General features: G+C 46.3%; 2 protein-coding genes across 4 annotated transcripts in view; both read left to right on the forward strand.

Annotated features, from left to right (window-relative positions):
• The first annotated feature begins 1,160 nt into the window (after positions 1-1,160).
• Positions 1,161-9,224, forward strand: SMIM24 (small integral membrane protein 24). Its single transcript, XM_081960674.1, has 4 exons — positions 1,161-1,279; positions 5,758-5,887; positions 7,395-7,439; positions 9,103-9,224. The coding sequence occupies exons 1-4, from the start codon at positions 1,213-1,215 to the stop codon at positions 9,170-9,172; spliced, it is 312 nt and encodes a 103-aa protein (XP_081816800.1). The 5' UTR covers positions 1,161-1,212; the 3' UTR covers positions 9,173-9,224.
• Positions 9,225-14,091: 4,867 nt separating this feature from the next.
• The window catches only part of MFSD12 (major facilitator superfamily domain containing 12), a 39,825-nt gene continuing 28,689 nt past the window's right edge, over positions 14,092-25,227 (forward strand). For 2 of the 3 annotated variants that reach the window (XR_014175877.1, XM_081959410.1), the window contains exon 1: positions 14,092-14,631. Coding sequence is in view for 2 of the 3 variants with exons in the window: in XM_081959410.1 (XP_081815536.1) it covers positions 14,367-14,631 (265 nt within the window). In the remaining variant the exon portion in view is untranslated. The remainder of the gene's footprint in view (positions 14,632-25,227) is intronic. The other variant, XM_081959409.1, reaches the window with a different exon arrangement.

The raw sequence follows: 25,227 nt of genomic DNA on the forward strand, positions 1-25,227 counted from the left end.
ATTTAAATATGAGCCAGCAGTGTGCAGCAGCTGCCAAAAAAGCCAATAGAGTTCTAGGCTGCATTAACAGAGGGATAGAATCAAGATGACGTGAAGTGTTAATACCACTTTATAATGCTTTGGTAAGCCACACTTGGAATACTGCATTCAGTTCTGGTCGCCACGATGTAAAAAAGATGTGGAGACTCTAGAAAGAGTGCAGAGAAGAGCAACAAAGATGATTAGGGGACTGGAGGCTAAAACATATGAAGAACGGTTGCAGGAACTGGGTATGTCTAGCTTAAGAGAAAGAAGGACTAGGGGAGACATGAAAGCAGTGTTCCAATATCTCAGGGGTTGCCACAAAGAAGAGGGAGTCAAACTATTCTCCAAGGCACCTGAGGGTAGAACAAGAAGCAATGGGTGGAAACTAATCAAGGAGAGAAGTAACCTAGAACTGAGGAGAAATTTCCTGACAGTGAGAAGAATTAATCAGTGGAACAGCTTGCCTCCAAAAGTTGTGAATGCCCCAACACTGGAAGTCTTTAAGAAGATGTTGGATAGCCATTTGTCTGAAACGGTATAGGGTTTCCTGCCTAGGCAGGGGGTTGGACTAGAAGACCTCCAAGGTCCCTTCCAACTCTGCTATTGTATTGTATTGTATTCCTCCCTCCCTCCCTCCCTCCCTCCCTCCCTTCCTTCCTTCCTTCCTTCACAATACAAATTAATGCTGAGTCAGCATATTTTATCTCTAACCTCACACCCCCATTGTTTGTCCCTCCTCTCTCTCCTCCCTCTCTCCCTCCCTCCCTTTGCAATAAAAATTATTCTTGATGACTCAGTCAGTATATTTTATCTTTAACACCCTCCATTGTCTCTCTCTACTTCCCTCCCTCCCAATAAAAAATTGCCCTTGATGGCTCAATCAGCATATTTTTATCTCTGACACCCCTTTGCTTTTTCTCAGAACAACCATAAGCCACTCTGGTTGTTCTGCGGTCCTCAGGGTGTCGCTCGCCTTTCCATTGATCTAAATGGTTATACATTTGCCTCATATCAAGTTTTATAAAGGCCTAATGAGCCTAATGAGGAGCCATTATCATGTGCCCTCTGGTTCCAAGTCCATACTCCAGGTTGCAAGGGAAATAACACATCCCCTCCTTCTAAAGTAGTAGCAACAAAGGTGCCGAGGCAATTGTGACACAAGGCTTCCAGGCTGAAAAACCCACAACAATGAACTTGTTTTTCTACTTGACAGTGTTTGTAGGAGTTGTCTTCGCTCCCTGTTTGCATGGACAAGGTATGGAACAGGATTGGGTGGGAAAATCTGAGGACCATGCTGGGAAGGATTTGAGAGCAGCTACGTAAGGCCCGAGGGAGATGGTGGGTCAGTGGCTAAGATGCTGAGCTTGTCAATCAGAAAGTTTGGCAGGTCAAATCCCTAGCACCACGTAACAGAGTGAGCTCCCGTTACTTGCCCCAGCTTTTGCCAACCTAGCAGTTCGAAAGCACATAAAAATTGCAAGTAGAAAAATAGGGGCCACCTTGGTGGGAAGGGAACAGTGTTCTGTGCACCTTTGGCGTTTATTCATGCTGGCCACATGACCACGGAGATGTCTTTGGGCAATGTTGGCTCTTCGGCTTTGAAACGGAGGTGAGGGCGGCGCCCAGGAGTAGGGCCTTCTCTGTGATGGGCCCAGCCCTCTGGAATGACCTCCCCCCAGACATCAGGATAACGACCGATCTCCACTCCTTCCGCACAACACTCAAGACCCACCTGTTCCAACTAGCCGGCCTGGCTTAACTAGAACCTCTAACCTCCCTGGCAATTTTAATACTGTAAATGTAAATTTTGGGTTTTTAAATTGTTTTAACTGTCTTAATTTATGGCTATTTATTTTAACTTAGTGGCTTTCACTTGCATCTGAATTGTTAAACATTGATGTTACCTCCTCCATGCCACACCTGTATATTTGATTTGATTGTACGTCGCCCCGAGTCCCTTTGCTGAGAGGGGGCGACTGATAAATCGAATAAATAAATATAATTAATAAATAAAAATGAGCACTGCCCCCTAGAGTCAGGAATAACTAGCACATGTGTCGAGGGGAATCTTTACCTTTATGTAAGGCCCATTTGTGTCAGGAATCTTGTGTAATATTTATATTAATTTATATTCAGGTCTTAGAAGCCTAGGTTGGCAGAAGCTATCTCAGCTAGCTCTGAGTGACATGCATTTCCTCAAAAATGTAATTTTGGTTTAAAAACAAACAGATATCCAGTCAAATTTTGAAAGAAATCATATATTTAATTGCAGTTATCAAACAGGGAATTCCATCCAATTCAAGGAAAACCAATTCATCAGCTAAGGATAGTCATAATAGCCTCTCATTGGCTTCCTGAAATGCCCAGGTATTATTGTATGTAGTTGTCTAATAAAGCTGTTGTTTTAGAGTGATTTTTTAATATTAAATCAGGAAAAGGTACAACTCAAGCTATTATATTAGATTCAAAACTGGCCTTAAATATTTTTAAAAAACTAAATGACTTCTTAGAGCTTATAAAGTTGGCAGTTTTTACACAGCTGGAAATTCTATGAAAATCAGAAGGGATTTGATTATTTTCATAGAATGCCAAATTGGTTGACATTCCAATAGAAAAGTTGAACCGCAAAAAATGGCAATACTACAGGAATTCAAAGGATAACTTCCATCCAGTAGGTTTTTTAAATTATTAAATTAAATATAGCATTATTAAATATAATAATTATGTACAACAAAGATGAAATTTGTCTATTATCCAAGTTCCCAGATAATTTAATTAGTTTGATTTTATATTCCCTTCACAATATGTAAATTAAATTAAATAAAGATTAATTTAAAAAGAACAGATCTCTAGCCTAAAAAGCTAGAGGTGATCATTAGATTACAAGAAAAAGAGAAGACTGTGGTCAGAAGGAGTACACAATTATTTCTTGTGTGCCATTTGTGTTAGCCCTTTGAGGTAGTCTAGGCAAGAAGCACAACAAGGAATTCTAGTTTACTAGAATATTAGAATACAACTATGAAGGAGGGGGGAGGTTTATAAAGAGGAAACATAAATAAATGAAGGTACTAACTCTATTTCCCCCCCCCCAAACATTTATTTTTATTCAAAAAGTTAAAACACAAACCAAAACAAAACAAAAAAGAATGTTTCCAAAAACAAAAGCCAATTGGACAAAGACATTAAAAATAATAATAGTGTCCATTAAAAAATGAAAAACAAAGACAAAGAAATATATTATTCCCGCTAGTTGAACACTGCCCCTTCATGGATTACTGTCTTGTGGCGAAGAGACTTGAAGCTATGAGCTATGCCGTGTAGTGCCACCCAAGATGGACAGGTGATAGCAGAGAGCTCTGACTAAATATGATCCACTGGAGAAGGACATGGCAACCCACTCCAGTATCTTTGCCATGAAAACCCCATGGACAGTACCAAAAGACAAAAAGATATGACACCGGAAGTTGAGCCCCTCAGGTCGGAAGGTGTCCAATATTCTATTGGGAAAGAGTAGAGGGCTAGTACTAGTAGCGCCAGAAAGAGTAGAAGCGGCTGGGTCAAAGCCGAAAGGACGCTCAGCTGTGGATGTATCTGGTGGTGAAAGGAAAGTCCAGTGCTGTAAAGAGCTATACTGATAAATATGTTACAACTGTTGGAAGAAATATCCATCTGGTTCAATTCCAAGCAGGGAGAAAGACACTGGAAATATGGAGGCTGATTGGAAAGATGGTTTAATAATGAAGCGGAACCATGTACGTTCTGGGCAGCTGACCACATGGAATTGAGAGTGTGAGTGTGTGTGTGTGGAGGGGGATTATACCTTATCTTGGGCTTTGCACTTGAGCTTCCTGTTCCTGTGCAAGAACATGTATTCTATTGGCTGTGGTCAGACTCCCATGGGGCGATGTAGGGGTTATGTAGGGGTCATAGCTGGCGCTATAGGCAAAGTACAAATCCTAAGTGTTTATCTCAGCTAAATTTGGTTGAGGTTTGGACTGCTCTGAGGGTGATGCAATAATTCCTATTGTGGCTTAATGGCTTTGTCCTGTGTTGGATCTTGAGTGATGGCTGCTTCTAATCCTACCATTCTGCCTTTGTTTCAATATATCCTGTCTTGAATGGATTACTAAATCTGCACTTCTAAAAGCTGGCCCCAGTATCTGCTGGGGCTATTAAGGAAAGTGGGGGGTTGTTTTCTGCCTCTTTAAAAAAACACATGTTTTTCCATTTCTTTCTTTGAGAAATATAATAATCCGCCTTTTTTAATATTCATTCCTCTAGAAGCGGGGGGGGGGGGGGAATGGCTTCTCACACAACAATAATTGCTTCTTCCCTTTGCAGACCAGGCTCAGAATATTTAATCTTCTATATCTGTTTGCAACTAATTTGGCAGGAAACATCAAACTTTGTTAAACTTTGCTTTACCTGGTAACTATTTTTATATGTATAGTAAATGAAATTCAATGGTGAAAAGAGTAAGGTTCTACATTTAGGCAACAAAAACGGAATGCACAGGTACAGTATAGATGATACCTTGCTCAACAGTAGTAACTGTGAGAGGGACCTTGGAGTCCTAGTGGACAACCATTTAAATATGAGCCAGCAGTGTGCAGCAGCTGCCAAAAAAGCCAACACAGTCCTAGGCTGCATCAACAGAGGGATAGAATCAAGATCACGTGAAGTGTTGATGCCGCTTTATAATGCCTTGGTAAGACCACACTTGGAATACTGCATTCAGTTCTGATCGCCACGATGTAAAAAAGATGTGGAGACTCTAGAAAGAGTGCAGAGAAGAGCAACAAAGATGATTAGGAGACTGGAGACTAAAACATATGAAGAACGGTTGCAGGAACTGGGTATGTTTAGCTTAATAGAAAGAAGGACTAGGGGAGACATGATAGCAGTGTTCCAATATCTCAGGGGTTGCCACAAAGAAGAGGGAGTCAAACTATTCTCCAAGGAACCTGAGGGTAGAACAAGAAGCAATCGGTGGAAACTAATGAAGGAGAGAAGCAACTTAGAACTGAGGAGAAATTTCCTGACAGTTAGAACAATTAATCAGTGGAACAGCTTGCCTCCAGAAGTTGTGAATGCCCCAACACTGGAAGTCTTTAAGAAGATGTTGGATAGCCATCTGTCTGAAACAGTATAGGGTTTCCTGCCTAGGCAGGGGGTTGGACTAGAAGACCTCCAAGGTCCCTTCCAACTCTACTATTGTATTGTATTGTATCAGGTCAAATGAACTCTATTTTTATTGCAGGGTTACGTTAACAGAATCTTGCAAGTTATTTCTCCCCTCTTTTCCTGTTACTCTCCAGAAAACCAGGGAGGGATCTACAGATTTATCAGTTGTATTATCTTAATTTGAGAAACGGCAGCAGAATCAGCAAAGCGATTGGCAGTTCAGTCTGTGCTATAGTATCTTCTCCCGTTCGAAGTAAGACATGCACTCTATACATGAACTATGGTGGTTAATCTGTTGTTACGTTACAGCATCCAGCACTAAGCCCTTGGTCAAACTTAGCTCTACCACGACTGGGCTGCAACTCTTCGGGGAGCCATAGGTAGCAGCCATGAGATCAAACCCTCTTTGTTGCCATCTACTGATCATACGTATCTTTGCAGGCTGGGTTTGGGAGCCCTCAGTTATTGCGAAAGCTCACAAAAGGGGGTGTGATGGAATAATCAGACTGTAAAGGGTAATTCAGATCTTTATTGTATCCACTTCGACAGGCCTTGTGAAAGAAACAACCAATGGCTCAACGACTTTGCAACCCTGGCTGGTGGGATTAACGGCTGTTGCAGGCTTCTTGTTTGTGATGTTCGTGGCAAACCTCATCAATCGGATATTTTTCTTCCAAAAGTATGTCTCTTCTGGATCTCTTTCTTTAGGTTTTAAGGTCTCACATAATATAGAACTGGAACAACCACTGATTGACTGATTATGCGTCTTCAAATTAGCATCAGCTATCAGCAAACACATTGATAGACCTTCTCTAGCAATAGCAGTAGCATTTAGACTTATATACCGCTTCACAGTGCTTTACAGCCAATGGTGGGATCCTCCTGGTTTAACAACCGGTTTGGTGATCGCGTGATTTGCGCGTACTTGTGCCTGATGCGCGCTGCATGCACATGCACAGTTTGAAAATAATCTTCAATTCCGGGTTTCTTCAAAGGACTAACACAGCTGATTCGCGCAACAATCTGCTCCGCCGCACGAATCTGCTGAAAAGATAAAGGTAGGAAAATAGCGTGGGCGAGCAGGTGAGCCCATCTGATTGTCAGGATGAACTGGTTTGCTCCCAGCTGATAGTCGGAGCTACCGGTTCACCCGAACCGATCCGAACCAGTAGAATCCCACCCCTGTTTACAGCCCTCTCTAAGCGGTTTTACAGAGTCAGCCTGTTGCCCCCAACAATCTGGGTCCTCGTTTTACTTATCTTGGAAGGATGGAAGGCTGAGGCAACCTTGAGCCTGCTGAGATTTGAAGTGTCAAATTGCAGGCAGCCGGCAGGCAGCAGAAGCAGCCTGCAGTACTGCACTCTAACCACTGGGCCACTGAGGCTTCAGAAAGATCTGTCCCCCTCAACCAGGTCCTTCACAACTTCTAATGCTGTGCCCATCAATGCTGCAGCTGAGCTGAGTCCATCCACCTTCCACCCATGGAGAGGGGTGTGCGTCAAAAAAGCTAAGACAGGAGTTACAACAACATGCTTGTACTCCACCTCTTGTTTACATGTGTTGTGTGTGGGAGGCATGTAAAAAGGGATAAGGCTTATAATTGCAGTGTCACAGCCAGAGTCTTGGGTTAGGTTTCCCCAGCTTGGAGCCAGAGAGCTACAGTCCATAATAAAGGCTGTTTCTGGATTACAAGATTAGTTCTCTTCTTGGCCCTCCCTCTCAACGTGTGCGACTGAAGTCTGACCTGTTTCATCGGACAAACACAAAAAGCATCAGAAGCACATTAAGATTGGATTCCTGATCTGCTCCACTTGGAAAAGATAAGATGAAAACAATGTTCACATAATCGCCATTCTCAATTGCATAATTAACCCATTTTGCAGATTTGACCAAAATATTGACCAACAAGATACGGTAATCAAAGAGGCCGAATTTACACAACAAATCTAAGGTGCTCAAAAGCTCCCATCCATCTCTAATCAAAGTCACAGCTAATCAAGTTGAGAGCATTGTACAATGAAGGTCACCAGGTTTCTATCTGATTAGTGTGATGGTGTGATTGTACCTCTCTTTGTGTGTTTAAGGAGTGGCGCAATGAGGGTTGTATATTTTGAGGGGTGGGGGCTCTAGCCTGCTTCTTCATCCTTCCCTCCCTAATTCTTCACTAACATTGTTCCATTTTGCAGAAAGGATGACGTGGACGAGATGGAGAATATAGAGACCAAGAGCAGGTAAATATTACTGCTTCAACAGATTTTTAAAAAGCATTTTATGTCTTAGGTATCTAGTGATGGAGCTAGTAAGCATGGTTATTCATGTTACTCCCACCCAATCATGAGCATGCACGGGTAATCCTTTAGCCACAACCATTTATTTAGTGATCAAAGTTACAATGGCACTAAAAAAGGTGACTTGTGATAAGTCCTCACACTTACGACTATTGGACTGGCCCTTATTGTCACGTAATCAAAATTTTGGCGCCTGGCAACAGACATGGATTTACAACAGTTGTAACGTCCAGGAGTCATGTGGTTGCCAGTTGCAACCTTCTCAGCTGGCTCCTAACAAGCAAAGTCAATGCAAGAAGCTGGATTCATTTAATAGCTGTGTGATTCACTTAACAACTGGGATGATTTGCTTAACCGTGACAAAAAAAAACCCATAAAATTGGTCATGGCTCACTTGACAACAGTCTTAACTTGGAAATGGAAGTTTTGGTTCCAATTGTGGTCATAAGTCGAGGACTACCTGCATGACATTGGCTGCTTTAATCAAAATGGGCCCCAGGGTTTGACATTCTCTTCCCTCTTCAACATCTACATCAGTTTTTCTCAAACTTGCCAACTTAAAAGGTGGGTGGGTTACAATTTAGATACATTTGTCACAATGGGAGTGGTGTGGCTTGGTGGGCGTGGCTTGGTGGGCGTGGCAGGGGAAGGATCCTGCAAAATCTCCATTCCCACTCCACTCTGGGGCCAGGCAGAGGTGGCATTTGCTGGTTCTCTTAACTACTCAAAATTTCAGCTACCAGAACCTGTGAGAACCTGCAGGATTTCACCCCTGGTTTGTCACATGCTTCATATATTTTGGTGGCACAGTGGTTAGAATGCAGTATTGCAGGCTACTTCTGCTGACTGCCGGCTACCAGCGGTTCGGCAGTTCGATTCCCACTGGCTCAAGGTTGAGTCAGCCTTCCATCCTTCCGAGGTGGATAAAATGAGGACCCAGATTGTTGGGGGCAATAGGCTGAATCTGTAAATGGCTTAGAGAAGACTGAAAAGCACTGTGAAGCAGTACATAAGTCTAAGTGCTATTGCTATTTTGATGTTAGTTCCCTAACTGCAGGGGTGTCAAACTCGATTTCATTGAGGGCTGCATCAGGGTTGTGTTTGACCTGGGGGGGGGTCGCTGGGGGCATGGCCAGTTCATCATCACTCATTGTGGCCCTTCCAAGCTCCATTTTCATTGGCAGCGGGCTGCAAGAGGCTGTCGCGGCCAAAATCAGAGCCCAGGAGGCCCACGCGTGGAGCTCCGTTTTCGCTGGCAGAGGCACCATGGGCTGGTCCTTCGCTGTTTTCAGGGCGGGCCCATGGGCCAGAGCTAAACACCCTGCGGGCTCGATCCGGCCCACGGGCCTTGATTTCAACACCCCTGCCTTACTGTATTTCTGTACGTTGGTGTGTTATTCTTACATTGTGAGCAAAGTCGTCTTGCGATCGGGAGGGGCCAAAATCAAAATAAATAAATAATATGACAAAACCAGCCTGTTGGGCCACAAGGTCCATCCCTTCATGGCCAACTATTCCAACACTTCCTCTTTGCAGTTCACGGTAAGTCTGCTAAATGAACCGTCTCAGCTCCATGGTGTTTTGTTTTTCTCTCTTCTCCCTACAGCACTGAGGAAAATGTCTACGACAATGAAGCAATGGACCCAGAAGAGGAGGGTTTGGAAACCAAGATATAGGAGATCATAACAGCATGTTATAAAAGATCTCTAAGGAAAAAGAGGATCAGCCACCATTACAAAATGACTGAATTCAGAATTATCTGCAAGGCCAGGACGAAAATTTCCAGATTCAGCTGTTTTTATTTTAATCACCAGCACATCACTGCTTAATGACCCCTCAAAATTAGATGAAAGCAAAGCTAGCTCACAATAGCAACGGACATTTGCCAGGGTGGTGACTAAGCGAATACAGGTAGTCCTCAACTTACAACGGTTCATTTAGTGACTCTTCAAAGTTACAGCACTTGAAAAAGGTGACTTACGACCATTTTTCACACTTACGACCATTGCATCATCCGTGATCAAAATTCAGATGCTTGGAAACTGACCATATTTACGACCGTTGCAGTGTCTGGTCACCTTTTGCGACCTTCTGACAAGCAAAGTCAATGGAGAAGCCAGATTCACTTAACAACCGTGTCACTAACTTATTAACTGCAGCAATTCACTTAACGGGGGGGGGGGGCAAGAAAAGCTGTAAAATGGGTCAAAACTTACTTAACAAACGTTTCATTTAGCAAATTCAGTTTTGTGGCAGTAAACCAAGGACTACCTGTACATATGTCCACGTTGTTCTCTTGGCAGTAATGCAAAAAGTGATTGCAATTTCCTTTATTTCTGGTTGCTGTACATCAGGGGTGTCCAAACTTGGCAACTTTAAGACTTGTGGACTTCAACTCTCAGAATTCCCCAGCCAGCAGAGCTGGCTGGGGAATTCTGGGAGTTGAAGTCCACAAGTCTTAAAGTTGCCAACTTTGGACATCCCTGATGTACATGTTTTCTGAGCTGTCACTATGCTCTCCCGTTCAGGCTAAGAGGGTTGAATGTTTAGTATCCAGGCCTAAGATAAGAGCAAGCCATCTCAATTTACATCCCCATAAGAAAGAACGGATGGATGAATACATAAATAACTTCATTAAACTGTCTTCTGCAAAAGCCGTCCAAACTAAGTTGCTTCCTTGCAGTCATCCATTTCTATTTGTTTCTTCTAGGTTGCTCGGCTCTTTTGCATTATTCGTTGTTGTTGTTTTTTCATGGGAGATGGTAAACAGTTCTCTGGATCTTTTTGAAAGCTATAGAGATCGTTCGTTGTGGTAAAAGAGGCCCGTGTTGAGAAATGTTTCAGACTGAGCTTGTGAAATAAAAAAACCTGCCTATCTGCCTATGTCCAAAAGGGTGGGGGAATAAAGCAACCGTTTCGCTGAGATGTCACAAACACCTGAAATACACACTGTGCTTCAGTGAAGAAGATCCCAAGGCCATGTGATGACAATTTGCAACTTTTTTTAAACCAGAAACCAGCATCTACTTCTGGTTTCCAAGAGAAAATACCTATTGCAGAGAATTGCTTAATGGCCAAGAAAAATAAGTTGTAAAATTAGGTCTATTAAATGATGACCTGCTCAATGACTGGATGGGTTATGGTCATAATCCTGGGCTCAATTGCAGTTGTAAGTCAAGAACTACCTGCATCTGGCAGAAACCAGAAACCATGTGAGTGCAATTTTACTTTTCCTTCCTTCCTTCCTTTGTATGCCCATGGCAATAATGTCAGCCATGATGTATTTAATAAAACTCAACTGCTTTGTAGAACACATCACACGGAATAGATTCACACACAACATAATTAGTTTCAAATAAGTACAGTAAATCACATTTCGGTTTACTGTATTATTTGTAATGCAAGAAAGTTATCTAATACAGAACAGGCTGTATTAAATAAATCCGGACTTTAACAAATTAACAGAGTTGAAAGGGACCTGGTAGATCATCTAGTAGTCCGACCCCCTGCCAAAGCAGGAGACCTTACACCATTTCTGACAAATGGCAGTTCAGACTCTTCTTGAAAGCCTCCAGTGATGAAACTCCCACAATTTCCAAAGGCAACTTCTGTTCCATTGGTTGATTGTTCTCACTGTCAGAAAAATTCTCCTTATTTCTAGGTTGAATCCCTCCTTGATCAGTTTCCCTCCATTATTCCTTGTCTGGCCTTCGGGTGCTTTGGAAAATAGCTTGACCCTCTTCCTCTCTGTGGCAGCCCCTCAAATATTGGCACACTGCGATCATGTCTCCCCTGAAGTGAAAAAGGGCAACCCAAAACCAGAATGTTCTGCTCTCTTTACTGCAATCTGCATCTTTAAGCATTGGAAGCCATCGTGCAAGCCAGCCGTACATGTTCATACGGAATTGCATGCAACGTATTTCCAGTAAGTTCCTAAGGACTAGAACCTTGAAATGTTTTTTTAAAAGGACTACCGTACTTTCTACAATGTCATATCCCTGCCGATGGGAAACACTGGAAGAGGCACCTTGGGACAAGATGCAAAGGCTTTTAAATCCCCCTCTTCCCTAGCAAACATGCACAAAGGGCTAAGGTTACAAGCCAAGTTAAAAGTGTCAGTGGAAGTGTGGTGGAAACAACTCACTGATGCCGAAACATCTTGAGATGCACAGCATTGACTTCAAGGGCTTCACGCGTTTCCACACTCTGGAAATAAGATCTGTGTGAACCTGCCTTAGATTTCACTGAACATAAAGTGGAGCAGAGCCAGCTTCAGTAAGATGCACAAAGTCAAACAATAAGGATATCTGAGTTACATGCCAATATTTTGAGGAAAAGGAAGCACTTCTGAGAATGCTCAGAATGGTAGTTGGTCTGGCTAGTTCAGTGATGGCAAACTTATGACACATGTCAAAGCTGACACATCACCTTTTGGGCAGCAGCATTCACCAACATCCAACAACAGCTATTTTTGAAAGCACATTGCATTCCTGCACAATTTTTGGGAGGCTGTGGAGCAGGGGTGAAATTCAATTTTTTTTTTACTACCTGTTCTGTGGGTGTGGCTTGTGGACATAGCAGGGGAAGGATACTGCAAAATCTCCATTCCCACCCCACTCCTGGGGGAATTACTGCAAAATCTCGGATTTTGCCAGCCAGAGGTGGTATTTGCCGGTTCTCCGAACTACTCGAAATTTCCGCTACCGGTTTTCCAGAACCTCTCAAAACCTGCTGGATTTCACCCCTGGTGCGGAGGCCCTGTGAGAATGGGATGTGCTCTTGTGCAACCGCCAATAATTTTTAATACAGTCTGGTAAATACCTACAAATATAACAAAAACTCGGGGGGGGGGGGAGGGAACTGAATAATTTTTAAAGTAGAAAGGGGCCTCGAGAGAGAAACGGTTTTAAAAGACTTTATTTAGGAGAAGTCCATTTGAGAATGTTACCAACTTTTCAATGGGATCTGTACTTGTGTATGTTTCACAGCAAGTCCATTTTGAATAGGGGGCAAATGAGGACTCTATAGGTAGTCCTTCATTTACAGCACTTCATTTAGTAACCATTCAAAGTCACAATGACATTGAAAAAAGTGGCTTATTACCATTTCCCCACATTTATGACTATAAATGCATCCCCATGATCACAAGGTCAAAATTCAGACACTTAGCAACTGACTCATATTTATGACTCGTGCAATGTCCTGAGGTCATGTGATGCCCTTTTGCAACTTCTGACAAGCAGTCAATGGGGAAGCCAGATTCACTTAACAATTGTGTTACTCACTTAACAACAGCAGTGAGTCACTTAACAACTGCGGCAAGAAAAGTCGTAAAATGGGGAAAAACTCCCTTAACAAATGTTTCACTTAGCAACAGAAATGTTGAGCTTGATTGCGATCGTAAGTTCAGGACTACCTATATTTCCAGCCTTAAGGCCATGGAGGTCTCAGATACTCTGGATGTCATGGAACTACAACCTCCAGAAGGCATCTCTATGGCGATGCTGGGAGTGGGAACCCTGGGGTCTCTGTCAGAACAAAAAACTGAAAACCTTGGGAATCTGTGCAAATTTAAAAACGCACAAACAGAACATAAAACGGGCCAAAACTGTGACTAGCAAAAGCACAGGCAATCTTGCTTTCTTTGGATAAGCTGGCAACTCAAGGTTCAAAGAACGAAACCCCTGGAATTCAGCTCCTGAAATTGGGAGTGTGGAGAGTGATGATCCATAGCCAAGGGCTATGACTGAATACGACTGAACAGTTGATGACGAATCAGAGTCCCCCTTGATGCAATTCATCCGGGAAATGTCTATGGAGAGTCTCAGTCAACCAGGTCATGGTTGTCCCAAAGGTGCTTTTTCAAGAGACTTCCTTGGTTTTCTTTGAAGCCATTCTGCTTCTCATCCAAGAAGCTTCTTCAGCTTTGACTAGATGGTAGGACATGGAAGGATTTATACTTCTTGCAGACAGCTGGTCATATGCATTCTTTTAGTGAATCATTTAAGGCCACCTGGAGGTTTATCTCAGGGTCACCTGAGTGGTGCAAATGTGTGGAGCCTTTTTGGAACTGATAAAAGGACGGTGTTGTAGGCTGAAGATAGGTCATGTTGTATCCCTCCCTTTGTTCAATTTTGACACAGATGGCCTCTTTTTACCCCCCTTTCAAACCAACGCTTCTTTCTATCCAAAATGTGGACTTTGCTGTCTTCAAAAGAGCGGCTTTTGCCCTTTAAACGCAAACGGGTTTGTTCTCCTATGTTGTGCCATGCGTTTATGAAGCGGTTGTTTTGTTTCCCCAATGCACAGATCTGGTTCATTGCATTGTACTGCATCTACCACATTGCTCAGTTTATGTCTGGGTGTTTTTTATCCTTGGCCCGGACAAGCTTCTGCCTTAGTGTAGCCATCCGGGAGTCGCTTTTACCGGAGAAGCTCCCCAACCCGAAAGGCGGAGCGAAGGACACGAAGCCGGCTGCTGCCTAAAGCCGAGTCCCACCTTTGAGGCGCGGCCTCTTCGCAGCGCAGCCTCTCCATTGGCTCCATCCGCGAGGCCGTTGGAGGAGGCGCGCCTATCTGCCCCGGGGCGGAGCCAATTGGGGACGCCGCGGTGCAGCCTAAGTGGTTACGTCGCCGGCCACCAACCCGGGGGGGGCTTCCCCGGGGCCGATAAAAGCGGCTTTGCGGTCGCATGGCTGGGCTTTTCCCCTCAGGAGCTACGATTCTCCTTGGTTTTCCCGCCCGGCCGCGACCTGGCCGCTTCTCAACCGCGCTCCAGCTGATGCGTCCTGCCGGTGCGCTTTTACGCACAGCTGGGGCCATCGCGCTCCAGGCCCCGGCGCTGTGAGCTGCGTCTCGCTCCTCGCCAGGATGGACGCCCCGCCGCCGTTGTCCCTTCGCGACCGGCTGAGTTACTCGGTGGGTCATTTCCTGAACGACCTGTGCGCCTCCATGTGGTTCACCTACTTGCTGGTTTACTTCCATTCGGTGCTGGGCTATAGCACCCAACATGCGGGGGCGCTGCTGCTGGCGGGGCAGGTGGCCGATGGCATCTGCACGCCCCTGGTGGGCTACGAGGCGGACCAAGCCGGCGGGTGTGGGCGCTACGGGCGGAGGAAATCGTGGCATCTGGCTGGTAAGTCGGACTAATAAATAAATAAAATAAAATAAATAACACTGGTCGGGCTTTGCCCCGGTTAGATGCAGGCGGCACCGGAATTTTAAAAGGTGACGCTAAGTTGGAGTAAGCTGTTTGGAAAGAGGAAGCTGATAAACAGGAATGAGGAGAGAGAAGCCTAAGGATCGATGAAGTAGCTTCGCCGGATCAGATCGAGTGATACTTATTTTCCAGCATGGGCTAACTAGTGTGAAACGAACAAGTAGGGCGTGTAAAAGTTAACAACCCGGTTTCGGCCGTTTGAAGAAGCTGGCTGGGGAATTCAGACGTTTTCAAATTGGGGGGTTGAGAAACACCGATCTGAATCGTCTCCCAATAAATGGAGCGTCGTGCTGATGTTGTTGGAGATTCATGTATTTCAACATCATGGCAAGAGACCAGTTGGATGCTGCTTGAGCTCAAGCAAGGGGTTTGCAACAATTCTCACAGTTCATCCCTAGCCTGTTTTTCTTGTAATTGTTAATTCTAAGTATGAATGTTCTGTTTGATTACAGATGGGAGCTCAGGCTTAGGAGTAAAAATGGGGGTTTATCAGAATGCTGGGCTTTAACTCTGGGCAATGGGTGGCATGCAGATGGTCAAGACACTCCCAATTGCTTGGCTTCCTGGACAATGTATATTAGTCTTTAATATAGAATACTATACTATTATTTAGAGCAAAAGCCTGCTTTCTCTGTGACACAGTTCATTTCACTGCCATGTTGTGGGGTCATTTGGCTAAAATGATTTTTAAAAGCATACTAGGCAAAGTCATGGATCTAAGATATTATAGGGCAGGGGTCCCCAAAGTTGGCAACTTTAAGACTTGTGGACTTCAACTCCCAGAATTCTCCAGCCAGCTATGGCTGAGAGTTGAAATCCACAAGTCTTAAAAGTTGCCAAGTTTGGGGACCCCTGTTATAGGGTTTCCTGCTTTTGAGTAGAGGGTTGGACTAGAAGACCTCCAAGGTTCTATTCAACTCTGTTATCTTCCAATCTTCTAATGCCAACTAAGAGCAATCTCCCTGTTCAGGTAGGGTCTATCCTTGATTGCGATTTGCTAGGGGAGGGTGGAAGCTTGTCGATCAGAAAGATCGGCAGTTTGGCAGTTCGAATCCCTAGTGCTGTGTTACAGAGTGAGCTCCTGTTACTTGTCCCAGCTTCTGCCAACCTAGCAGTTCGAAAGCACGTAAAAAATGCAAGTAGAAAAATAGGAACCACCTTTGGTGGGAAGGTAACAGCGTTCTGTGCGCCTTCGGCGTTTAGTCATGCTGGCCACATGACCCCAGAGACGTCTTTGGACAGCGCTGGCTCTTTGGCTTTGAAATGGAGATGAGCTTCACCCCCTAGAGTTGGAAACTACTAGCACATATGTGCAAGGGGAATCATTACATTTACCTTTATGGGAGGGCACCAGCAGAGGAAAGCTGATTACTGCTGTTACGTTATACTTTGCTCACGTGTTTGCAAGGTGTCAGCTGATCTCTATATTGAAGGATGTTCTATGATCTCTTGCTTATCCGTTAGAGCAGAGCACTCTCCAAATGTAGAGATAAACAACAGCTTAGTTTCCTTCTGGACTGTTGAGCATTTAGGACAGTATTGCCTTCTTTATGCATTTAAATTATTTATATGGCTGTCCCTCTCACAGCAGTGACAGCTGCCCTGCATTAATTAAAGCCAACAGTTAGAACAGGCCAAATAATAAACATCTGAGGTTGCCAACAGAAGGTTCTCGGCTTCACAATAGAAACGTGAGTTAGAGCAGCGGTCACCAACTGGTGGTCCATGGACCACTGGTGGTCTGCGAGAAATTTTTGGTGATCCGCAGAAAAATTCTTTGCAATTTTTATATTGCACTAAATGCTATTTAACTTTTTTTTAAAAATTGTATTAGTGATCTGTGGCATTTAAAATCATGAATATAATGGTCCCTGAGGCCTGAAAGGTTGGTGACTCCTGTGTTGGAGAGTTCACATGAACCTTCCAATCCAAAAGTTTGGAGAAAAATAACCAGGTTTTGAGAGCCTTGCAAAAAAGGCTAATGAGAGATGGAAGCCATCCAGATCTCTGGAGAGATGGAGCTCCACAGAGTAAGCACTATAAATTACAATGCCTGATTCCAACAGGATGACATTGTTAACGGAAGGGGCCGGAGCATGACCTCCCTGCTAGAACTGCTGGGGCAAGCAGAGATGATGAGTTTGGATAGCTTCCATTAATGAATAATGCTTTGTTTGGAACAAGGCTGGCTTTTGTCAAACGTGAGCCTGCAGTCAGGGTGCTTTAGTAGAGTGGCTCCAACCTTGTAAATTTCAGAAATGGTATGTTCTCCATAGCGCTGCTTGGAGAGTACAAGGATTGGGTTAACACAGCCTGTTTGCCCATGGACTGAGTAGATTTTTCCCCTCTGGCCACGCCTCCTTTGCCTCTTCTGGCTCAGTTTTAAAAACTCAGTCCGCCCGATAGGACGAGTTTGGGGAACACTCAGCATTGAGCAAATAGGCTGGGTTCTCCAATAGTAATTTTAGAGTATTTTATGTGATATTTAGCTGTTATTAGGATTTTTCCCCAGGTTTTATTATTTTGATTTTTTATTTTCCCTTTTTTTCTATTTTTTATCGAAGAGGATTTACCTAACTAAGGCTGAGGCAGCGATCGGTTCCACAGCTGCTTAGTCGCAGCTGGGGGAACAAGCGAGGCCGCTTGTCCGGCGTCTGCTGGCAAGCGCAGGGAAGGACGGCAATCCCCGTGCTTCCCTGGTCGCTTTGGAGGAGAGGCTTTTAAAAAAGCCCTTACTTCTCCAAACGGCGTCTTTTGCCGATCGGGAGAGCGGCGGCCATTTTGAAAAGCGCTGCTTTGGCGCGCTTTTCGGCTGCAGCCAATGAGAAGCGCCTGGCCCTTAAGTGAGGCTTTTGGCGCGCAGAAGAACCGGCGGCCATTTTTTTGAGACCTTTTTACCTTCCGGAAAGCAGCAGCAAGCAGCAGAGCCTCTCCGCCTCTACAGACAGCCGCAGAGGATTGCGAGGGCTTGTCTGGGTCTCCAGCAAGCCTGAAGTTCCCCAGCCACCCAAGGGGAAGCGGCAAGGAGTGTCCTGGTGCCTGATCCAGCCTCCCTTCTGAGTCTGCAGACGCTTCTGGAGCCGTCGGGCCAGCGTCCACTGCCCTTCCCTCAGCAGCGACCTCTTCGACTCAAGATCAACCAAGGATGGCTGATGAAGGTTTGGAGCGAAGGGAGGAGCTGGCAGGGCCATCTGCAAAGCGCAGTAGGCCAGATCCCTCAGGCCAGGGGAGAAAGGGAAACAAGGGCGCTGGGGGGAAAGCTTCCCACTCTGCAGCTGGGAGTAAGGCCCCCAAAATTCAAGGGGACAAGGGGCAGGACTCCCTGAAGGATAAGTCTGTTAGGCCCCAGGTTCCCTCTGCACCCTTACCAAGTGAGGCTGGGCCAGTTCCTTCCCCACCCATCCAGAGGGAGATAGAGCAGGGGGAGGAGATGGGGGATAGATCCCCATCCTTCTGTGATAGGGATTCCATGTCAGGATCCCCTGCAGCCTCTCTGGGTTACCCAGGTTCTCCTAGCTCTTCAGTCAGGGAGGATCTCCCCTCCTTTCAATGTTGTTTTCATGCAGAGGATCAGAGAGATCCTCCTAGGGGTGCCAGGGGACAGGCCTATGCCCAAGCCAGGCCTGTAGAGGACAAGGGCCCAGCTATGTCAGCAGAGATGAGGGATCTCATCACGCAGGCTATTTCCCAGGGTGTGGTAGAAGCCATGAGGCTACAGGAAGGCAGGGGTGGCAAGGCCTCTAGGCCTACTCGCCCCCTGGGGGAAAAGAGGACCAGAGTACTCGATTCCCCGGGCACTTCTATCACCACAGAGGTGTCTACGTGGGAGGAGGAGGCTGCTGAGGACTTTGCCCTCTCGGAGGATGAGGACATGCCTCCAGACAAGCCCTCTTTCACTGGTCTCTTTAAGCCAGCCCTATTCAAGTCCATCTTACACAAGGCCAGAGCCTCTACTGAGCTTGGTGCCAAACCTAAGGACAAGGAAGTCCCCTCTACTTCCCAGGACCTCATGGCAGGGTTGTTCAGCGAAACAACCCCTGACCCAGAACTGATACCAGTCCCTGACATGTTCATGGAGGTTATTCAGCGCCAATGGGCACAGCCTGGTACCCTGGCCAATCCCAGTGGCGCAGACAAATCTCTGTACCCTTTAGAACCTAGACTGGAGGATGTTTTGAAGCCTCCAGAAGTGGATGCCCCTGTGGTCTCTCTGACCTCTAATTCTAATCTCCCGGCCGAGTTATTAGAAGGGTTAAAGGCAGAGGATAAGAGGGCAGAAAAGGCTTGTCTCAAAACGCACCAGGCGGCTGCCTGGGCGATCAAGACCTCCACTTCGGCCTCGTTCTTTACGAGGGCATCCTTATTATGGCTGCGCCAACTCAGATCTCAGCCCCCATCTGAAGCATCTCGTTGGCGACATGATCTTAACAAGATCATTACGGCTGTGGAATACGCCTCTGATGCGTCCCTGCACGCAGCGAAATTCGCCTCCAGGGCACTAGCGTCCAACATCACTTCTCGCCGCCTGCTTTGGCTTCGGCACTGGCAGGCGGACATGAAGGCTAAGTGGAAGCTGGCTTCAGCTCCTTTCAAGGGAGAGAACCTCTTTGGGGATTCCCTAGAGAAATTCCTAATTGAGACAAAGGATAAGAGGAAGGTTCTTCCTTCCACCTTCAGGAAGCATGACAGGAAAGGTCAGGGCTCGTTCAGGAAACAGGCCTTTCGGGCACAGGAAGGTGGCCAGGCCTCTTCCTCTTCTTATTCCTCCCAAAGACAGTTTAACCAGTCCTCTGACAGGTCCCAGGAACGAAACAACTTTTCTTCCAGGGGCAGACAATCCAATCAGGGGTCCTTTCGGAAGCCCTTTCGTGGGGGAGCCCACAACCGTCAGTTTAGACGTGGGAAGTGACCGTCTGGGGTCTCCTCCCATCGGGGGCCGCCTGCAATTCTATGCAGACCGTTGGGAGGAAACAACCTCGGACAAGTGGGTATTAAATACCATCAGGAGGGGTCTAACCTTGGAGTTTCTATCCTCTCCTCCGCGGACCTTTGTTCGCTGCCCACTATCCAAGAACCCGGTAAAGAGGGCTCTCATGCAGGCAGAGATAGATCATCTTCTGCAGATCAACGCAATAGAGGCAGTTCCTCCAGAACAGGAAGGGAGGGGGTTCTATTCCATTCTCTTCCTGGTCCCCAAGAATTCAGGGGGGTGGAGGGCCATTTTAGATCTGAAGCGCCTGAACAGGCATCTGGCCTACAAGCGCTTCAAAATGCAGTCTCTCCAGTCGATCCTAAGCTGCATGCGACAAGGGGATCTGCTCACCTCCATCGATCTCAAGGAGGCGTACCTACATGTGCCCATCCATCCTGCACACAGGAAGTTCCTGCGCTTGTGTTACAACGGAAAGCACTTCCAATACAGGGCGCTTCCGTTCGGACTTTCTTCTGCACCCAGAACGTTCACAAAGCTTCTTGCAGCTGTGGCGGCCCACCTGCGCAAGCTTCCAGTCCGCCTGGAGTGCTATCTGGACGACATCATCATCCATTCAAGAACTCAGCAGCAAGCGGTGAGAGATGTAAACGTCACAGTTCACACCTTACAGGACCACGGGTTTTCCGTAAACATGGAAAAAAGCAACCTGACTCCTGCCACACGCATACAACATCTGGGCGCCATAATAGACTCGGTGTCTTGCCAGGTGTCCCTGTCTCCGGAAAGAATCCGCAACCTCAGGAACAGAATCCGGTTGTGTCGCAGGAACAGGTCCTGGCAGGTAGTGCAGCTATCCCAACTGTTAGGGATCATGATTTCTTGTCTCAACATAGTTCCCTGGGCACGTCTTCATGCAAGGGAACTGCAATGGTTCTTACTTCCAATGCAAAGAGCAAAGATCAGCAACTCCACCAAGAAAGTTCGCATCCCACCAAGAGTGACTCGGTCTCTGAGTTGGTGGCAGTCTCGAGCAGTGGAGAAGGGTTGCCTATTCAGAGAACCCGACAGGATCGTGGTAACGACCGACGCCAGTCTCTACGGTTGGGGGGCGCATTGCCAAGGCCAGCTGGCGCAAGGCAGGTGGTCCAGCGCGGAGGCAGCCCGGAGCATCAATTGGCTAGAACTCAGGGCAGCCCGGCTTGCGCTGAGGAGATTTGCAGAACAGCTGAGGGGGCACCACGTTCTGCTGCTGACCGACAATGTGGCCACAAAGGCTCACGTGAACCGACAAGGAGGGACCCGCTCCAAAAGACTCATGTCAGAGGCGGAGGCCATAGGACGATGGGCAGAGATCCACTTAGCGTCGCTGAGGGCGGATCACATTTCCGGAACCAGCAATGTGAGTGCGGATTGGTTGAGCCGTCAGACCATCGACAACTCGGAGTGGCAACTTCATCCGGACCTGTTCGCACAGGTGGTAAGGAGGTTTGGTCTCCCACAGGTCGACCTGTTTGCCTCGGCGGCAAACACACAGCTCCAGCGGTTCTTCTCCCGCTACAAGTCAGCACAAGCGGAGGGGACGGATGCCCTGAGGTCCAACTGGCCTCCAGGGCTTCTATACGCGTTTCCGCCCCTCCCTCTGATCCCGCAGGTGATCTACAAGCTGCTGAAGGAGGGGGCGGAGCTCATTCTGGTGGCTCCACATTGGCCCAGGAGATCCTGGTTCGCGGACCTGGTCGATCTGTCTGTGGAGCAACCGTGGAGAATTCCTCCAGACCAGGTATCCTTGCGTCAAGGGGCCATCAACCATCCAGAGCCCCAATGGTTGCAGTTAGCCGTCTGGCACTTGAGAGGCAGCTCCTGAAGGACCAGAGCCTCTCAGACAACGTCATTAAAACCATCCAAGCTTCCAGACGTCCGGCCACTACTCGCATTTATGACGCGACTTGGGCTGCCTTTTCTTCCTGGTGCAGCAAACGGGACATTGACAGTGTGGAAGCGTCCATCCCTCAGTTATTGGACTTCCTACAAGAGGGCTTGGACAAAGGACTGGCACCAGCCACTCTCAGGCGCCAGGTTGCCGCATTATCCACCATCTTAGCCAGACACCAACCTCAATCCCTGAGTCTCCATCCTCAGGTCAAGAGCTTCTTGAAGGGGGCCTACAACATCCGACCCCAGGTGGTGCACAGGTACCCGACCTGGAACCTACCCTTTGTCCTGCAGGCATTGACAGCGGCTCCCTTCGAACCTTTGAGGAAGGTATCTCTTCGACATCTGACTCTTAAGACTGCCTTCCTCATAGCCATTACTTCAGCCAGAAGGGTATCTGAGATTGCGGCCTTCTCGGCCAAGGAAGAGCTGTGCATCATCCACCCAGACAGGGTCATCCTACGGTTAGACCCCGCCTTCATGCCGAAGGTGAATTCTCATTTTCACAGGTCTCAGGAGGTCATCCTCCCGAACTTCTGTCCCAGCCCTCAACACTCCAAGGAGCGCAGGTGGCACAAATTAGACGTGCGAAGGGCAGTCAGTATTTACCTGAAACGAACTAAGGATATCAGGCACTCCGAGGCCTTCTTTGTGTCTTTTCAACCAGGTTCCCTGGGTCGCAAGGTGTCGTCTTCAACCATAGGTCGGTGGCTGCGAGCTTGCATTAAGATGACATATGACCTTCAGGGCAAGCCGGTTCCACCTCGTGTAACGGCACATTCCACCAGAAGTGCGGCCACGACCGCGGCCTGGGCGACTCAAGCATCTATTCTGGACATTTGCAGAGCAGCCACGTGGGCGTCTCCCACGGCTTTCATTAGAAACTACAAGATCGATTCCTTTGCCTCTGCCGAAGCCTCCTTTGGCCGTAGAGTATTACAGAAGGTTATTGAGGCTCCGGACAAGGTCACTTCTTCCCGCCCTGGGACACAATAGCTTGGGCATGTCCCAATCCTTGTACTCTCCAAGCAGCGCTATGGAGAATGACCGTTGTCTTACCTGAACGGTCGTTCTCATGGCGCTGCGGAGAGTACAAGACCCACCCAGGGTGATTGTTTAGCACCGAGATTGTATCTTTGCACAGGTGTGAGCTGAGAACGTCTTCGTCGGACAAGACCTCGTTTTTAAAACTGAGCCAGAAGAGGCAAAGGAGGCGTGGCCAGAGGGGAAAAATCTACTCAGTCCATGGGCAAACAGGCTGTGTTAACCCAATCCTTGTACTCTCCGCAGCGCCATGAGAACGACCGTTCAGGTAAGACAACGGTCATTCCCCCTTCCATTGCTTTGGAATTGAATTGGAATTCCCCAATAATTGCAATATGTTTTGATCAAGGTGTGGTTCGTAGCCACGCAAGACTCAACGCAAGAACTGCAAACCAGTCCCATACAATGTGCTCAGAGCCTAGTAAATGCAAATGTCAACGTTAAAACTTTAACCTTAGACTGTCTACGGTTGACCTCACCCCATTCCTAAGAGGTCTGTAAGGGGTGGGTTTTTATTCATATCCTTTTCACGTATTCAAAATCATGTCTATACTTTTATCTGCTATCTTATATATGCTTGACAAAATAAATAAATAAATAAATAACAAATAAATTGTACAAAGTACTTAACAACACAGAATCTAACATAGTGCTTTGGAATGAGACCCAGTGCATATACATCTGGAGTACCGTATTTTTGGGAGTATAAGATGCAAGAGGGTGAAAATCTGGGTGCATCTTATACACTGAATACAGCATTTTTGGCTTCCCAAAACCCACGTCCCCTTTGCAAAAATGCCCACGCATAGACTTTAGGAGGCTTCCCGAATGCTCCTGGGGGCTGGGGAGAGCGAAAATGGGCCATTTTCTGCTCATTTTTACCCTTCCTCCAGCCCCCAGGAGCACTCTATAAGCCTCATAAGGGCTATGCATACCCTTTTTTTGACAAAAAATTGGTCTGTTTTTGCGAGGTCTGCAGAGTGCAAAAACCTTTTTTTTTTTAATTTGCCTCTTCAAAATCTTACTCCGGTGTATCTTATACTCCCCAAAATATGGTAATTTAAAACGGGTGTTAATTTGGAACTCTCACCTAAATAAGAGATTAACATTCTATACCAGGGGTGTCAAACATGCGGTTTCGCATTGTTGTCACGTGACATATCACGACTTTTTCTCCCTTTGCTAAAATGAGGGGTGGGCATGGCCAAGGCGTAACGCATCTGGCCCATGGACCGCAAGTTTGAAACCCCTGTTCTATACCTCTGCCCTAATCAGATAATAGCATCTTCTTTTTTCCACCTTTGATTGTTATTGATTTGTGCCATCGAGTTGGGATTGATTCCTAGGGACTACCGGTACATAAATTCTATTTTAGCAACTATAGATAGTCCTCGACTTACAAACAATTCATTTAATGACCATCCGAAGCTACAGCAGCCCTGAAAAAAGTGACTTACAACCATTTTTCACAGTTCCGACCTTTGAAACATCCCCATGATTATGTGACCAAAATTCAGACACTGGCAACTGGTTCATACTTACGATGGTTGCTGTGTCTCGAGGTCACATAATCCCCTTTTGCGACCTTCTCACAAGCAAAGTCAAGGGGGGGGCATATTCACTTAACAACAGGGTTACTCAGTTATCCATTGCAAGGATTCACTTAGCAACTATGGCAAGAAAGGTCTTAAAATGGAGCAAAATTCATTTCTCTCACTTAAGCAATAGACCTTTTGGGCTCAGTTGTGGTCGTAAGTTGAGGACTACCTGCGTGGCACTGAATGTAGGCTCATACGCCTTGGAGGGATGCCCTGTTTAATTTCAGATTATATGAAAGACTAAATGTTTCATTCTTCTGAAGCGGATGCTGTCCGTTGCCTTCTGCAGCCAGGGTTAGAAAGCACTTTGCACATATAGAGCATTCTTGAGCTTAAAATAAGTGTACATTGCTACTTTAATTTGGGTGGTTAATATGAGGATTCCATGGTAACTTTATAAAGAAGGGCCATTGTTCTTTTGTTGGATTTGAGGTGAGAGATTGGACAATGCAGTAGAAGAATATCTGATCCTCCATCTCAGTAAACACATGACTGAGTTTATCACCCTGTTACTCATTTCTGTTTCCCTTCAGTCACATGCCAGAATCTAGAATCCCAATTGCTTTGTTCCTAATTCCTGTATGTGACACAAAACAAGCTTGATCTTGAAGGTTTTTTTCCCCCCTGTGAGTCAGCAAAGCAAAGATTTGGCAAAGGTGTCTTTTTGCTTGGCTATAGAAATCGAATACATAAATGCATGAGTTGTTGTCCTTTTTCCGTTCTGCTCATTCCCAAATCCCTTCCAGAGCTGCATAAACAGAATTTTGCCAGACTGAGCCAAGGAGTCTGATATTCATTCCTCAGGATTATTTTCCTCCCACCATCCTTTACACAAGAGTGCAACGCTGTTGTGAGGAAGGCCAAGACAGCCAGTTTGGTGTCGTAGTTAAGGTCCTGGCCTAGAAACCAGGAGACTGTTGAGTTCTCTAGTCCCGCCTTAGGTATGAAAGCCGGCTGGCTGGCTTTGGGCCAGTGACTTTCTCTCAGTACAGCTCACTTCACAGT

Source organism: Natrix helvetica, assembly GCF_964273705.1.
Source record: "Natrix helvetica genome assembly, chromosome: 1".
In the NCBI taxonomy this organism is placed as follows: domain Eukaryota; kingdom Metazoa; phylum Chordata; class Lepidosauria; order Squamata; family Natricidae; genus Natrix; species Natrix helvetica.